This window comes from Aquila chrysaetos, chromosome 12 (genome assembly GCF_900496995.4).
Source record: "Aquila chrysaetos chrysaetos chromosome 12, bAquChr1.4, whole genome shotgun sequence".
Taxonomy (NCBI): domain Eukaryota; kingdom Metazoa; phylum Chordata; class Aves; order Accipitriformes; family Accipitridae; genus Aquila; species Aquila chrysaetos.
In genome coordinates, this window is record NC_044015.1 from 41,660,187 (window position 1) to 41,674,146 (window position 13,960).

Here is a 13,960-nt window from a genome sequence, read left to right on the forward strand (position 1 = left end):
CCAGGGACAGGATGAGGTATGGAAGGAAAAAAAAAAATCAAGTTCATTTTAATATTTTAATGATAAGCTTAATTAGAAAGCGTTTAGGCATTTTGACTGAGCAGTTACAGCTTCGAACGGCTTCCAACCGTTCTTGAGAGGAATGGCGTCGCTCAAAATGTCGCCCGCGAGTGCGCTGAAGAGGAGACACGTTGCGGCCAGCCTGTATTTAACGGCAGGAAAAGCACCTGCGCGTTATTTCCGAGGCTACCGTCGGGTCTGCAACGCTCAATACTGCCCCGCAACACGTAATTTACAAATCACACACGCACCCCGCGTACAGAACCGCGCTTATTTCCTAGAGCGGCAATCCGCTCTGCTCCCTGTGCCGTTTTTTGTAACGTTTGCCCTTCTGAGGTGAAGTCACCGTTCTTGGCCGCGCTCCCCAGCCCGCCCCTGAGGGCAGAGGCCCGGTGAGGAGAACCGGCCCGGGGCCGGTGCCGGTGCCGGGGGACGACCCAGGGCGGTGGGCGGCAGCAGCTGGGCCAGGGCACGGCCGAGGGACCGCCGGGGCCCAGCACGGCTCCTTCGGCAGCAGCACCCGGCAGTACCGGCCCGCGGCCCAGCAAGGCCCCGCCGGCAGGCCCGGCCACCCGGGGCAGAGGACAACCGGGGGCGGGCCGCCCTGCGGGTTACGGGGCCGCCCCGAGAGGCGGGCCCGCACCGGACGGCTCCGCGGTGGCTGGCCGAGTAAGGGTCGGCGGGGACGCGGGGAAGGAGGGGAGGGAAGGGGCGGCGAGGCAGCGGCGGGCGGGCGGGCAGGCCGGGGAGCCCCGCCGGAGGGTCCCCCCGCTTGCTCGCCCCGGGAACGGGCGCTGAGGGGCGGCCCGGGCTCCGTCCCCGCCCCGCAGGCCCCGGTCGGCCCCGTTCCCGTTCCCGGCGGCTTTATTCCTGCCCCGTTCGTCCCCGCGGGGCCCCCGCCGCCTCAGCGGGCTCTCCTCGCCGGGGAGACCTGCGTGCTGCAAGGCGGGAACCGCGGGTGTTCGTTCCCTCAGCACCGCGACCTGAGGTGTGGTGCCCGCCTCGCCTCGCCTCGCCTCGCCGGCTGAGGGAATCTGGAGTTTAATTTTTTTTTTTTGGTCAGTAAATGCCGTTTCTTCTCCCTTCTCCCTCTCTTAGGGCCATGTGGAACACCGTCGCTTTGCGCTCCCTTGGGAGACTGTCCCCCAACGCCACATCCCCGCCGCTCCCAAGGTTACAAACCTTAAAAAATCGCGTGTTGGAAAGAAAGTCTAGGGACTTGCATCGTGGTAAACAGCCAGCACACGTCCTGCAGGATCAGGGCTTGGAAAGGACACGCGACGTGCTTCCCTGCCGCTTGGGAAGTAACAAAGCAAAATACAGACGGTGGGCCAAAACTTACCCTGTTTTAGACGGACGTATCCTGTCTGTGTATCGACATGTGTTTGAAGGAAATTTAAGGAACAGTGAGGCTGTTATTAAAAGGTAATAAACTGGTTTTGTGCTGTTTCAAAAATGTCGCGACTTGTGAGATGATGTGAGAGTTACCTACGGGCACTTTTTGGAGCTTTTTAACCTAGGAAGAATGCCAATTAAAAAGTCCAGAGATTAAAAAATAATAAAAAAAGTTGTTTCTTTTACCTAACCATTTTGAAGCTTAAACTAGTTTCCTGGCAGCTCTTTTCTCGGGCAGCTTCTCTGCAGAGTGAATTTTACAAGCATCACCACTTAAAAATTTCAGCCCCCCCCCCCCCCCCCCCCCCAAAGAGGTGCCTAAATGTTGACTGAAATGCCTAAATCTAGGTGCAGACTGTATTTAAAATAGTTCCATGTGGCATTTTTTTGCATATATTGCCAAGAAGTATTTTTTCTAGACCTTCACATAATTTGTTTTGTGTTGGATTTTGAATGCAGAGACATAAATGGTGACTCACACATTTGCAGATGCCTCCTGAAAGAGTAGGTGACGGTTGTTGCAATTAATCGTGATTCACTGATAAAAGCAGGAAAATGTATTTTATGTGTTTGTCCTTAAAGATCAGATGGCAAAAATGCAAACGCCTTTGTTCAGAGGAATGATACATGAGCTGGAAGCAAAGCTACGGAAAACACACTGTGCCCTCCTGTGGTGGCATTTACGGCATTATTAAAAATCCTTAGCTTTTTTCTCCTGAGGTTTTTCAATCTCTACAGTCTGCAGGAAGCCATAATAAGGTAATGGAGTCATGTACGGAGTGGTGCATAAATAGTTAGGTTAAACAGTACTTTTAGTTAAAGATGATCCATCTTGGCAAAAAATGTTTTATTTGAAATAAATGAAGAACCTGGTTTATTTAAGACCAAAATTATTTGAGATACCACATTTGTTTACAGTTTTTTCAGTTCCTTATCTGTACTTGATGCTGCCCTGACAATAACACTTGGTAATCACTTCCTCTCTTGATGATTGTAATGGCACTGCAGTATTCACTACTTTAAAAGTATATCTTCCGTGCTGTAGAGTGTGCATTTCTTCTAGATTTAGTAATTTATTCTACTTAGGAGTTACTGATTTTTGTCGGATAAACTTGTTGAGGGGAACTGAAGGAGGAAGCCCTTGACTGGATTCTTCCCTAGAGTAGCTGGAACATGGAGGGTAAATGTCCATGATGAATTAGGACTAGCAAATTATTATAGCCTGATTAATAGCTGCAAGTGATTAATAGCTGCTAACGTTGTTGTAGGGCAGTATCTCTCAAAGTCAGTGTTGGTCGCTGATGATCAGCCCCTTGTCAGAATTCTGCTCATGGGGTTGCTGGCAGAGATTAAGTATGATCATGTATTGTGAAATACCGTGTGTTGAGTGTATATGGGCAACACCCAGGGGAGGATATGGATTTAATAATGTCTACTAGCTATGAACATAAACTGCAGATAGAAAAAAGAATGAAATAATACAAATTTTTTGTCCTTATTAGACAATTTTTGAATAACGAAACTAAAATGCTTGCTTTAAATAACATACCTTTGCTTTTTATTACACTTTGTACGAAACAATAATCCAAAAATGTGAATTCATCTTCATTCTCATGCCATTTATATGAAAACTGTGCAATACATCCAAGTACTACGTTTAATGTGCTAAAGGGTAACTTGTAAGTAAAGGTGGTTTTCATTAATTGAAACTTTGTTTTTTTAATCAGATATTCAGAATTGCTAGAGACGGTCAGTAAAGGAGGGGGAGAAAATGCCATCTTGCGTCATACTCAGAGAAACAAGAAGCTGTTCGTTCGTGAACGCCTGAAGTTGCTGCTTGATGATGAGTCTTTTCTTGAGCTGTCTCCACTGGCAGGCCTCAATATGCCGTATGGTGATGTCCCTGCTGCTGGGTGCCTTACTGGTAAATGCTAGCAAATGTAGTATTAGAAGTAATGGGAAATTGATGAAGTTCATTTGTTTCATTGCTCATATCTTTAAATATGATTTGTATTAGAGCTAAAGAAGGATATGGGTTGAGGGTATTGTTTTGAGCAGCCCATGCTGGAGACGCAGCCCAGAAGAGTTTTGAACCAACGTGATTCTTAATATAATTTGAGAGGTGCTCTTTGGTTGCAGTGACGAGTAAGTGATTGTAGGCAGCGTACATTAGCTGTCATTCCGTATGCGCTGCACACCTTCCCAGAGTAACCAGCCTTGTTCACTGAAGTTAAGGTGTTTGTTCTTACTGGGAAAGGAAAAAGGATGCACATAATCAGGTTTATGGAATATTTTAGTATTTTAAGAATGTGCTTTCCTAGGAAAAGTGAACATCAGCTCTATCCGGTAGCAGCTCCCAACATAGAAGAGTTCAGCCACTGCTGTATTACTCTTCTGCAATTTTTGCTGGGGAATCTGGGAGAAACCTTTAAAGAAAAAAAAGTTCTTTCATTTCTTCTAGATTTAGTAATTTATTCTACTTATCTGTTGCTGATTTTTGTCTCAAAAAATTTAGGATGATGTGTCAAATCAGCTGTTGTCTGTTAAAGGAAAGGGGACCAAGTTACTGAGGGACACAGGAGCTGTGACATTTATTTTGTAATATTTTTCAAATTATAGACAAGTCTTTTCATTGCATTTTGAAGAGCAATTCCAGTTTAAAAAGTAACTAGAAGAACAGATTATGAAATCCTATCTTTTGTCACAGATTGCTACATTTTTCGGTTTTATATAGGTAATTTTTAATTGCCTTCCCTGTTGTCTCAAGAGTTGGAAGTCAAACTGTGTATTTTTTTCTCTTATATTGTCACCAGGAGTAAGTTTATTTCAAGTTCTGTCTTCTGTCATTTAGATTTTTTTTAAGTAGCATTAGCTTTCAGCTTGTTATTCAGAGAAGAGCTATAGATTTCTTCCCTGTGTGGTATTTGCAACTTAATTTGCAGCTTCTTGATACAGTATTACTGAAAGAACATCCTAGCTATAATTTGGCCCCCTGTTTCATCTGTGGTATTTTAGAGAGTCCTGATAAGTATCTGTGGTACCACATACAGGAATTGGCAAAATCTGCGGGGTCTGGTGTGTCTTCATGGCAAACGATGCAACTGTGAAAGGAGGAACTATTTATCCGATTGGAGTGAAGAAACAATTAAGAGCTCAAGAAATAGCCATGCAGAACAGACTGTTATCTGTGTACCTTGTTGACAGCGGGGGAGCATTCCTACCACTACAGGTAATATCGGAACCACTTCACAGAAGAAAATACCTACGTTTATTTTAATCATACTAATGTTTAGCAATAAACCTCAGATTTATGTTTTGTTTTCTTGGCTGGCTGACTTTCATTGTCTGTTATACTTAAATTGAGTTTTGTCCACAAATCGGAGTCTGGGAGATGATCTGACGATCTATAACAATAGTGATCACTTTGGCTAATTTTGCATCTAGCATCTAATCAAAGTTTAGAAACTTGAGTATCAGTGGGGGGATGAAGTGCTGACCAAGCATGGGTATTCCTCAGTGTGCTGAAATGCTTTTCTGTCTTTAATAAATCGGTACATTGTTTGAGGTTCTATTTTCAACTTCAGTATCTGTAAAATTACTCTGTATTGTATTGTAATGTTTGTTATCACAGTAATTACATTTATAATGCAGTAACCTCTGTGGCCTTTAAAAATGTAGTTTGTGAAATTCTTACTGTAAAAGGATAATTTGCACAGGTTACTTTCCAATGTACAGAGGTCATAATATCACAGAGAGTATAGTTGTTCCCTCTCCAGACTGAAAGCAAACACATAGAAAAAGTTTTTACCTGACTTAAGGAATTGCATCAAAAACTAAGTAGAAAAGAAAACTGTGCTGAAGCCATTTCACAGATAAAGTATGAACGTGAGCTTCTCCTCCTCCATGTTTACAGTCTCAGTTTGTGCAGAATAAATTGGTTTCACAAAAAATATGAAACTTACCTCTGCTTTCAAAACACATGGGTGTTTTTGTGGAATTGCACAGTGTATAAGGGGAATAAATACAGTAGCGATTGCTGTATGTGAAAGTTTCAGGTATGATTGTTAGTGGTGACCTTCCCAGAGTGGGTTACAACGCATTTGTGAATGAATGGAGTGAAGAGGAAGCATTGGCTTTTGTAGTAAATACTGACACTGTCTTTTCTCTGTAATATCAGTCAGAGCTGTTCCCTGACAAGTCACACGGTGGCAGAGTTTTCTACAATGAAGCAATAATGTCTGCCTTGAGAATCCCTCAGGTACAGTGTTATTTGGAGTACGAGTAAGTGTGGTGTATGTGATCAACAGAGTTCTGAAAAAAAAGTTTTGTTCTAACTCTCAAACATGCAAAAAAATTCCTAAAGCTCACCTTTTCTCTTTGTGGGGAAGGGAGATTCAAATAGTATCTCACATAACAGAATGCTTTAGCCTTAAGGATCTTCTAAGTGTTTACCAACTGATCGTGATGGAAAAGCATCAAATCACTAGGTTATTTCAGAGTAAACATTGAACTGTCAAAACCAGCATTGTTGTTCATGCTGGTATTTATATCTCTAGTTCATTGTTCCCCATGCTGTGATTTAGTCTCTTCAGCGTTTGTGAAATAAAGGTAATGCTTTTGCCTTTCCATTCTCCCCTCTCCAGCATCTTGATTTGTTTTGGTTTCTGCATCCTTCAGGTGGCAGTGGTGTGTGGCTCCTGTGTAGCTGGAGGTGCCTATGTTCCAACCATGGCAGAAGAAACTGTGATTATAGATAAAATCGGTACACTGTTCCTTGCTGGCCCACCTCTGGTAAAAGCTGCTACAGGAGAATATGTCTCTCCCGAGGACCTAGGAGGAGCCAAGCTTCACTCTGAGTATGTGAAATAAGTCTCAAAAGTAGCAGAGAATTCAGCATACTTAGCTTTAAAGAAACTGTCATTCGATCTCAAATTGATGTGACTGAAGCTACTCCAGTGACAGGATACAATATGGTCCTCAAGGACTGAAAAACATGCAGTGAAAAAAAACCCGGTTGATATGATACATGAATTATTATAAAGGTTGGTGGTATTCAGTTACATATGTGGGAATATCATGGGGCTAGATATAACTCTCTGAAATAAAAAAAGTAACACGGCATTGTAATTTCAGCTTTACTACTGTCCATGGGAACTTTGCACTTCCACTGTGTATGTGTGTGTGTATATATATATACACACACATACTCTCTGAGAGAAATCTCACGTAAGTACAGAGGTCAGGATCAGGGCCAAAAGTAAAACCTATTATTACACTGTTTGCTTTCCTTCTCAGGTACAGGTTTTTTTGTTAGATCAGCCAAACGGAAGTAAAATTAAGTGATGTTATGGGGTGAAGCAGGGACTGGACAAATCTGGTTTTGGTTCCCCATTTTTTCCACGTACTTTCTGAACAACTTCAGGCAAGTCAGTTCCTCTGTGCCTCGGAGGGACCAGCTATAGAAGAGGAATGGTATCACTTCTTTTCCTAATGTAAATGTTATCAGGATACATATATTAAAAAAAAATAGTTGTGATGATGGGGAAAATGTGTAAGAAATTATTTTTTCTTCCCTAAACTGATGAGTGGAGAGGTGGTATGACTTCTTCCCATTTGTCTTGTCTGCTTCTGGAGACACTAGACTAACTCTAGAATCTGAATGCTTGTAAAAGTACCTGAAGCAAAGAAGAAAAATGGAAAGCCTGCCTGCCTCTGCTGTTAATGAGGGCTTCATAGCAGGAGATGAGCAAACAGGCAATAAACCTGATAGTAGCTATCTAACTATTTCTTTAATGCTGTTTTTCTGTGTCAGAAATTTCTGTAGTTGTCAAAATAGTTATTCCCTTCTAGATAGGGGAAAAGGGTGGCTTTGCTTCTTTGTTCTTGGCATTCTATGCTGTGTGTATGGTAACCAGATTCTATATCTTTCTCACAAAACCAAATACTAGTGTGACAGTTGGATAACTGTGTCACATGTAATAAGTTACTGTCTTTATATCCGGGCTGGAAGTACTTATTTTGAAATAATTTTTAAAGTTTGTTTTCTCTTTATTATATTGTTTGCAACAATGTTGTCATGAAAATAAATTCAAAGGTCTTTCTGTAATATAGGTAAACACAAAAGTCACAGGGAAGAACTTCTTACTGTGAATTTGTTTTGGGGTTGGATTGCACAGAAATTCCACTGACTTACTGCTTCCAACTCATTCATACAGGAACAAAATCAGTATTTTCAGGAAGTTTGGAGACTCACAGATTTCATTAATTCAATACTAATTAATATTGCTCTCTCTCCTAGAGTCAGTGGCTGTAGTGACCATTTTGCATCTTCAGAAAAGGAAGCCTATGAATGTATTAGAAATGTTATTTCTACATTAAATTACGATCCACTGCCAGAGGAGGTCATAGAGCATGACAGTCCTCTCTATAGTTCTGATGAGCTCTTGGGACTGGCACCACAAGATTATAGGTGTACTCTTCCTGTAAAACTGGTAAGGTGACAGATACTGTATTCCTTTGTCCTTTCAGTCTGCTCTATCTAGTAGCTACAGGTTAACAGGCAACTGGCTGTTCTTTCTTGGAGAATCCTGAAGTACCTGAGATATTTTGTATTGTTACCTAATCAGTTGCCAAACTCTCTTGGGTCTGCAACAGAGAAGAATGGCAACAGTTCTGTAGAATTATAGAAAATATTTAAGCTGAAAACCTGCTAGAGATAAGATAATTACAGATTATGCCAGCTGATCCCCACGTGTTTCCGGGCACTGAGATGCTGTTATGTCAGTATGTCTTGTAGTGTGTTGGCTGCCTTGAGAATGTGCACCCCTTTAGTGTCCTGTTTTCCCTTCCCCCTGCCTTTTTTTTTTTTTTTACCCAAGTAGTCAAGACTTTATCTTGTAACTTAATTGCTTAATGAAAATACTGACTGAAAAAAACAACAAAGCTCAAATTAAACTTGTTTGAGGCTGGGACAGACGCTAATACATCAGCAGAGACATGCAGAGCTGCCCACGCTATTTTCATTGTGTTGTACTAGAAGAGATTTAGTCTCCAAGGATGCGAATCCAGTATTTTTCCAGGGGTAAATTCCTACAGTTAAGGGGATTGACTGTAGAAAGCAGTGTAGCTTTGAAGGCAGCTTTTAAACTGTGTTTGAAAAAAGCATGAGCAATATGCTGCTGAGTGTTTCTTATGCACAAAAACTGTAACTGCACACAGTGGGTTTTTTACAACATTTGTATGCACATGAACAACTGTGCTCTGTAACACTGAAATAATTTTGGAGTTGAACTTTGGCTCAAAATACATGGTTGGTAATAATTTCTTTGCAGATTCTGAGCCGTCTGATGGATGGAAGCAGATTCCAGGAATTCAAGGCTAATTATGGAACAACATTAGTAACAGGATTTGGCCACATGGAAGGGTAAGGCTATAACATTTCACTATCAAAATGTATGGACATACTTGTCTAAATAGCTTTCATATCATTCTCAGGTGTTACAGTATTCTAATAACAACGTTTATGAAGTTTTGAGTCAGTCAAGAATTGGTAATAAAATACTTCTAGAAAGCCTGATCTTCTCTGAGCTCTGAATTCACCATGTCTCAGGCCAATAGCAGCAGAGAGTGATTACAAATGAATGGTTTTCATGACTTTGTGAAATGATTTGTTTACAAAAACTACTAGCCAGAGAGTTGGAACACTGAAGTCTCAGCAGATTCCTTAAGAAAGAAGAAACAGCATCTTTAAAAGTGTTCCTTCTTGAGCCGAGTGGAAAGCTGTCATCTCTTCTCCCATGTGATGGAGATGGGATAATACTCATACAATAAAACCTTGCGTAATTCAGATCAGACTGTATTATTAACATGTTCATGAAGCATACAACGTTCTAGTCAAAGCATATTAAAAATGATTAAAAAAAGGTAGTAAAATATATTTTTAGAGCCTCTTTAGGTTGAAAGCATAAACACTTCAGATTGTTATGTTGTATGTTACAGGAATTAGAGAGAGCCCGGAGTCCTGCACCTTGCATGTTGTCTTGCAGTGTAAACTCTGACAGGTCATCTATAGCTTTACCTGCCCTCTGGGTATTAATCCATGTTAATACTCCTATGCTTTACGTATCAGGAGTGCTGTAAGACTTCTTATTTGTTAGGTGTGTGTGGGTCCTTGAATGAAATGACACACGTATGTGCATCGTTTTACATTCTGAATTTTTGTAAAGGGCAGATCTGTGTGTGTGTGTATGGATATTTATGTTTCCATCCTTCAGAACACTGAGCTACAGTTTCATCATTTCTGAGGTTCAAAAGTGAAAATGTTCATGTGTCTGTTTTGTAGGCACTTGGTGGGCATAGTGGCTAACAATGGGGAGCTGTCTCACGATGCTTCTCTCAAGGGTAGCCACTTCGTACAGCTTTGCAGTCAGCGAAGCCTTCCCATCCTCTTTTTGCAAAATACTGCTCCACATACAGCAGAGCCAACGAGCATCTCACAGGTACGGCATTTGTAGTTCAATACGCTTAATTCAAGAAATTCCTAGTTCCTGTTCTGTTTAAGATTACATTTTGAAGTTACTTTTTTAAACCACTCTTGATGGTTTAAACCAAGAAGCTTCATAATTACTTTGTTCTTAAATCTTTCCGTTAGCATTCTCACTTTATTCTAATTTTAAGCAGGCCTCTATGCTTATCTAAAATGGTACTGTCCAGCTGGCGTGCAAGCTGTAAAACTTGGAATTTATAGTGCACTTTTTATATTGAAATACAGCCTATCGATTCTTCTGATACCACTGTGCTCCACAGAAAAATAGATATTTCTCTTTTAGAAAAGTGAAGGCATTAAAGTGCAGTACGTTTTGTCCTGGGCTACAGAGAGCCTCATGGTAAAACCTACATCAGATTCTCTGAGCAGACACTGTTTCTGCAGCCCTGTTCCTCCCAACTGTCACCAGCACTTAAGACAAAGCCTGGTGGCATAATTCTGTTGTATCTGAGCTTTGCTAATGCCTGGGAGAGCTAGGGTTGCACTGTAGCATAGGTTTTTGCACACTGGTTACAATTGTTTTGCTGATATACGTTGTAAAATAAGTGCATAATGGGCTATGGTAGTTAATAATGCTGTCATACTGTTGTGGAAGAAACGATCCTACAGAATTGTAAAGAAATTAATGTTTTAGAGATACAAGGTTGGTGGGAGTGGAGGGAATCTAGGAGAAAAACTTAAAGGATCTGAAATCTTTATTTTTTTTTCAGGCAAAGGCTCACTCCAACAGATTAAAAGCCCAGGCCTCCATGATGGCTGCTGTTGCTTGTGCTGCTGTTCCTAAAATAACCATTGTAATCGGTGGCTGTTATGGGAGCGAAAGCTATGTTATGGTATGGGTGGCATAAATCTAATGGGTTTAGTAATAGATTTTTTACACTATACCAAGATTTCACAGCATTTCCTTTTTAAAACAGTCAACTGTTGTTGCAGACATCTAACTCAATTCATTATTTTAACAACTTCTAAAGTAAGAAATGCATCACAAGGTGTGATTACAGAAAATTTGGTCTGCCTCTAAGAATCTAGAGCCAGTTCTAAAGAAACAGGTTATCTGAAAATGTCCCTACTTGGGCACCAATCCTGCCTTTTTCTTAGCACGTGCTGGTTTTTTTCAGTGATCAAGGAGCACGTCTCCTTTAGTTGTGCTACAATGAGTGCTGTGCACGCTGTTAGTAAGTGCAATAGGGCTCTTTGCTCAGAATTAAACATGTAAGTGCTTGGAGAAAAAATGAAATAATAAAATAGCAGTATTGAAGGCAATGGGGATTGTGACGGTTGCTACCACAGTGTCTGTACTGACACAGGAGCTGTAGCTGTAATGGTAAAGGAGCTGTATCATTAATGCTCTACAAATTAAACTGTATTACATTCTGCCTTGAACTTGATTGTGTCATCCTACAGCCATCTTTTTGTGATTAATTTCAATGAGTTTGTACTGTGCATTTTTTTTGTAGTGTGGGAGATCGTTCAGTCCGAACTTTCTGTTCTTGTGGCCTAATGCAAGAGTTGCTCTTGTGGATTCAAGACATTTCTCCACAGTCCCACAAGCTGGGGACAATGACTGTACAGGAGATGAATCAGAGCTAAAACATCTGAAAGAAAAGTAAGGACATTAAATATAAACCCTTGCAGTTACACTGGGATTTAATTAGTTAAGTTACCTACTTTTGTTCATCTTACAGATCAACACATCCCAAACAAATAAAGCAAACCTGAATCTACTGAAAAATATTTTAAATTTCCATGTAATCCTATATCTGTTCTTAGGATCTTCTTAAGGAACCACAAATGTTTGACTTAAAAAAAAAAAACCCAAAAAACAAAACCCAAACCATACAACCCCAGATCAAGATATTCTGCGGTATATTAAACAATGGTCATCATCTGAATGTGGAAGATGGTCTGTACTGCAGAATGATCAGATCTGTTATGTATTATTTGCTGGATTCTAATTAATTTTAACAGTAGTATTGCACATTCACTTGAGATGGAAGTATGTGCCTTTTTCATCTATGATTTTATTTTACTGGCCTGATGTTTTTTATTACATTTTTGTGCTTTTAAGCTTGTTTAATACTCTGTCTTATCCAGGCTAGAGGAAGAAAGCAGTGCATTTTACTCCTCTGCCAGACTCTGGGATGGTGGTGTAATTCTACCTCAAAATACTAGAAAGGTAGGTTTTTTTCCCTATAGTGCATTTTATTCTCGCATCTCAAAAGGATCTTGTGGCGAATGCGTAAGCCTATGACTCGCTCAAGGTCAGCAGCATGCTGATTCCCAGAACTGGGTCTCCCATTTCTCACTCCCTTTTCTGTGGAATTTAGCTTTGTAATTCTTATCTTTTCTCTTCTCAATTAGTCTATCCAAAAAGTTTCTGTTGAATTCTGGTTATGTTCTGGTTACTTGACTACAGCATTTCCTCACTGAACCTCTTAATTGACTTTACCATTTGATTCTGTATCCAAATCCTTTCTTTTTCGGTCTCGCATAATCACCCCTATCTTCACTGTTTTTCAGGCTCTTCACCGTTAACATTGTGGCCATTCTTTTGTCCTAGGATGTTTCTTTTTGCGACTTTCTCATCCTGCTCGTCATTTGCTGCTTACATTTGGGATGCCCCCCCCCCCCCTTTTTATTTATTTTTAAGTTGGCAGACATCCATTCCGTTAGATTCTTTCTGAAATCCGCCCCCTTTGTTCTATTTTTCTTTGTTGGATTGTTTATTAGCAATACTTAAAATGTTCTTTGCGCTTCTGAAGCTTGTTTACTTAAAGTTCACAAATATAGCCTGCTATCAATTAATCCTTCTAAATATGGTACATAGTTATGGTACTACATAGACATTAAATATTTTCTGTGGGGTTTATGGGAACTTTGATAATGGGAGAGCACTGAGAAGTATTTTCTAGTACTAGAGCCCCAAGACTACCTGTCTCTAGGAGCTACACATGAAAAGAAAATATATGATAGTTGAAATGAATCATTGTTACTCTTAGGTAATTTTCACCGGCACACCACAATTTGTGTTTGCATGTGTAGCTGGTTTTTACAATATTGTTGTGCTACTTTATCCCAGTTCTTGCTAACAGATGGGAGTTTATGTTTAGCTTTGTCTGAACTGACAGCATGTGCTCATTCAGATCTTTTATGTGCTTTTTTTTAAATAGGCTTTTAAAAGACAGCGTGTGCTCCAGTAGCAGTGAAATATAGAGAATTACCTTGTTTTTAAAGACCAAAACCAGTTCTGTATTTTCAGTCCCTGTTGCCACAAGACGCCAAGAAAGATGACTTCTTAGAAAAAGATGGATGTGGAAGAGCAGGATGTTCTGCTCATTTTTGATATGCGATGGGGAATCTTAGGAGCATAGCTATGTAATAACAGAAATGGATTATCACATAATATATTTTCATTGGAGTTTACAGCAAAATAGCTTCCCAGTGCTCCAAAAGTAATTCTCTTGTCACCACAGTGACTTTAAAATGGTTTAGTGGTGTCTGTATGCAGCGCATAAACTTTGGGATCCTGAGGATGTTTCTTCCTTCACATTTCCCCTGCCCCAGGGTTAAGTTATACTGACAGCTATTTGCCCTAATGCTACAGCCAACAACTGTTCATTTTAAATGTTCATTGTTTTGCAGAAAGGAAGAACAAATGTATTACTGAATGAGTGCATAACTAGTTAAGTTTTACTAATTTTTTGTTTCAGAGGCTCATTGCTTATATTGTTTTGTTTTTTTTTAATTAGGTAATTGCACAGTGCTTAGAGATTATAGAACAGCAGAAGTACCAGGTCATATCTCCGTGTCAATATCCTGTCATCAGAATGTAACTACAGCCATTTTTCAAATAATCAGCCTTTTAAAGTTAGCACCGTGTACTAGAAATCTTTAATGTAAATTATTTTCTAATTGTTTGATACCATTAATAAAAATGTTAAACCACTGCAGACAAACAAG

The 13,960-nt window shown here is 40.3% G+C and overlaps 1 protein-coding gene across 3 annotated transcripts; it reads left to right on the forward strand.

The window, feature by feature from the left end:
* Positions 1–562: 562 nt before the first annotated feature.
* Positions 563–13,956, forward strand: LOC115349145 (biotin-dependent 3-methylcrotonyl-coenzyme A carboxylase beta1 subunit-like). Of its 3 annotated transcripts, none has more exons than XM_041127972.1 (13): positions 563–735; positions 1,159–1,485; positions 3,183–3,379; positions 4,506–4,684; positions 5,633–5,713; positions 6,133–6,311; positions 7,754–7,946; positions 8,787–8,878; positions 9,797–9,953; positions 10,711–10,833; positions 11,458–11,606; positions 12,095–12,176; positions 13,750–13,956. In XM_041127972.1, exons 2-13 carry the CDS (start codon positions 1,163–1,165, stop codon positions 13,831–13,833), a joined length of 1,839 nt encoding a protein of 612 aa, XP_040983906.1. In that variant the 5' UTR covers positions 563–735; positions 1,159–1,162; the 3' UTR covers positions 13,834–13,956. The 3 variants fall into 3 exon arrangements, with proteins under 3 accessions (XP_040983906.1, XP_029888855.1, XP_040983907.1); XM_030032995.2 differs by having other exon boundaries at positions 564–729; XM_041127973.1 differs by lacking the exon at positions 563–735 and adding an exon at positions 878–896.
* The last annotated feature ends 4 nt before the right edge of the window (positions 13,957–13,960 follow it).

Excerpts from the sequence above, each read along its gene's own strand:
- LOC115349145 (XM_041127972.1), top strand. The coding sequence starts at position 1,163 with ATGTGGAACACCGTCGCTTTGCGCTCCCTTGGGAGACTGTCCCCCAAC. Across the intron at positions 1,486-3,182 it reads AGTGAGGCTGTTATTAAAAG|ATATTCAGAATTGCTAGAGA; the intron begins GTAATAAACTGG and ends TTTTTTAATCAG. Across the intron at positions 10,834-11,457 it reads GGAGCGAAAGCTATGTTATG|TGTGGGAGATCGTTCAGTCC; the intron begins GTATGGGTGGCA and ends TTTTTTTTGTAG.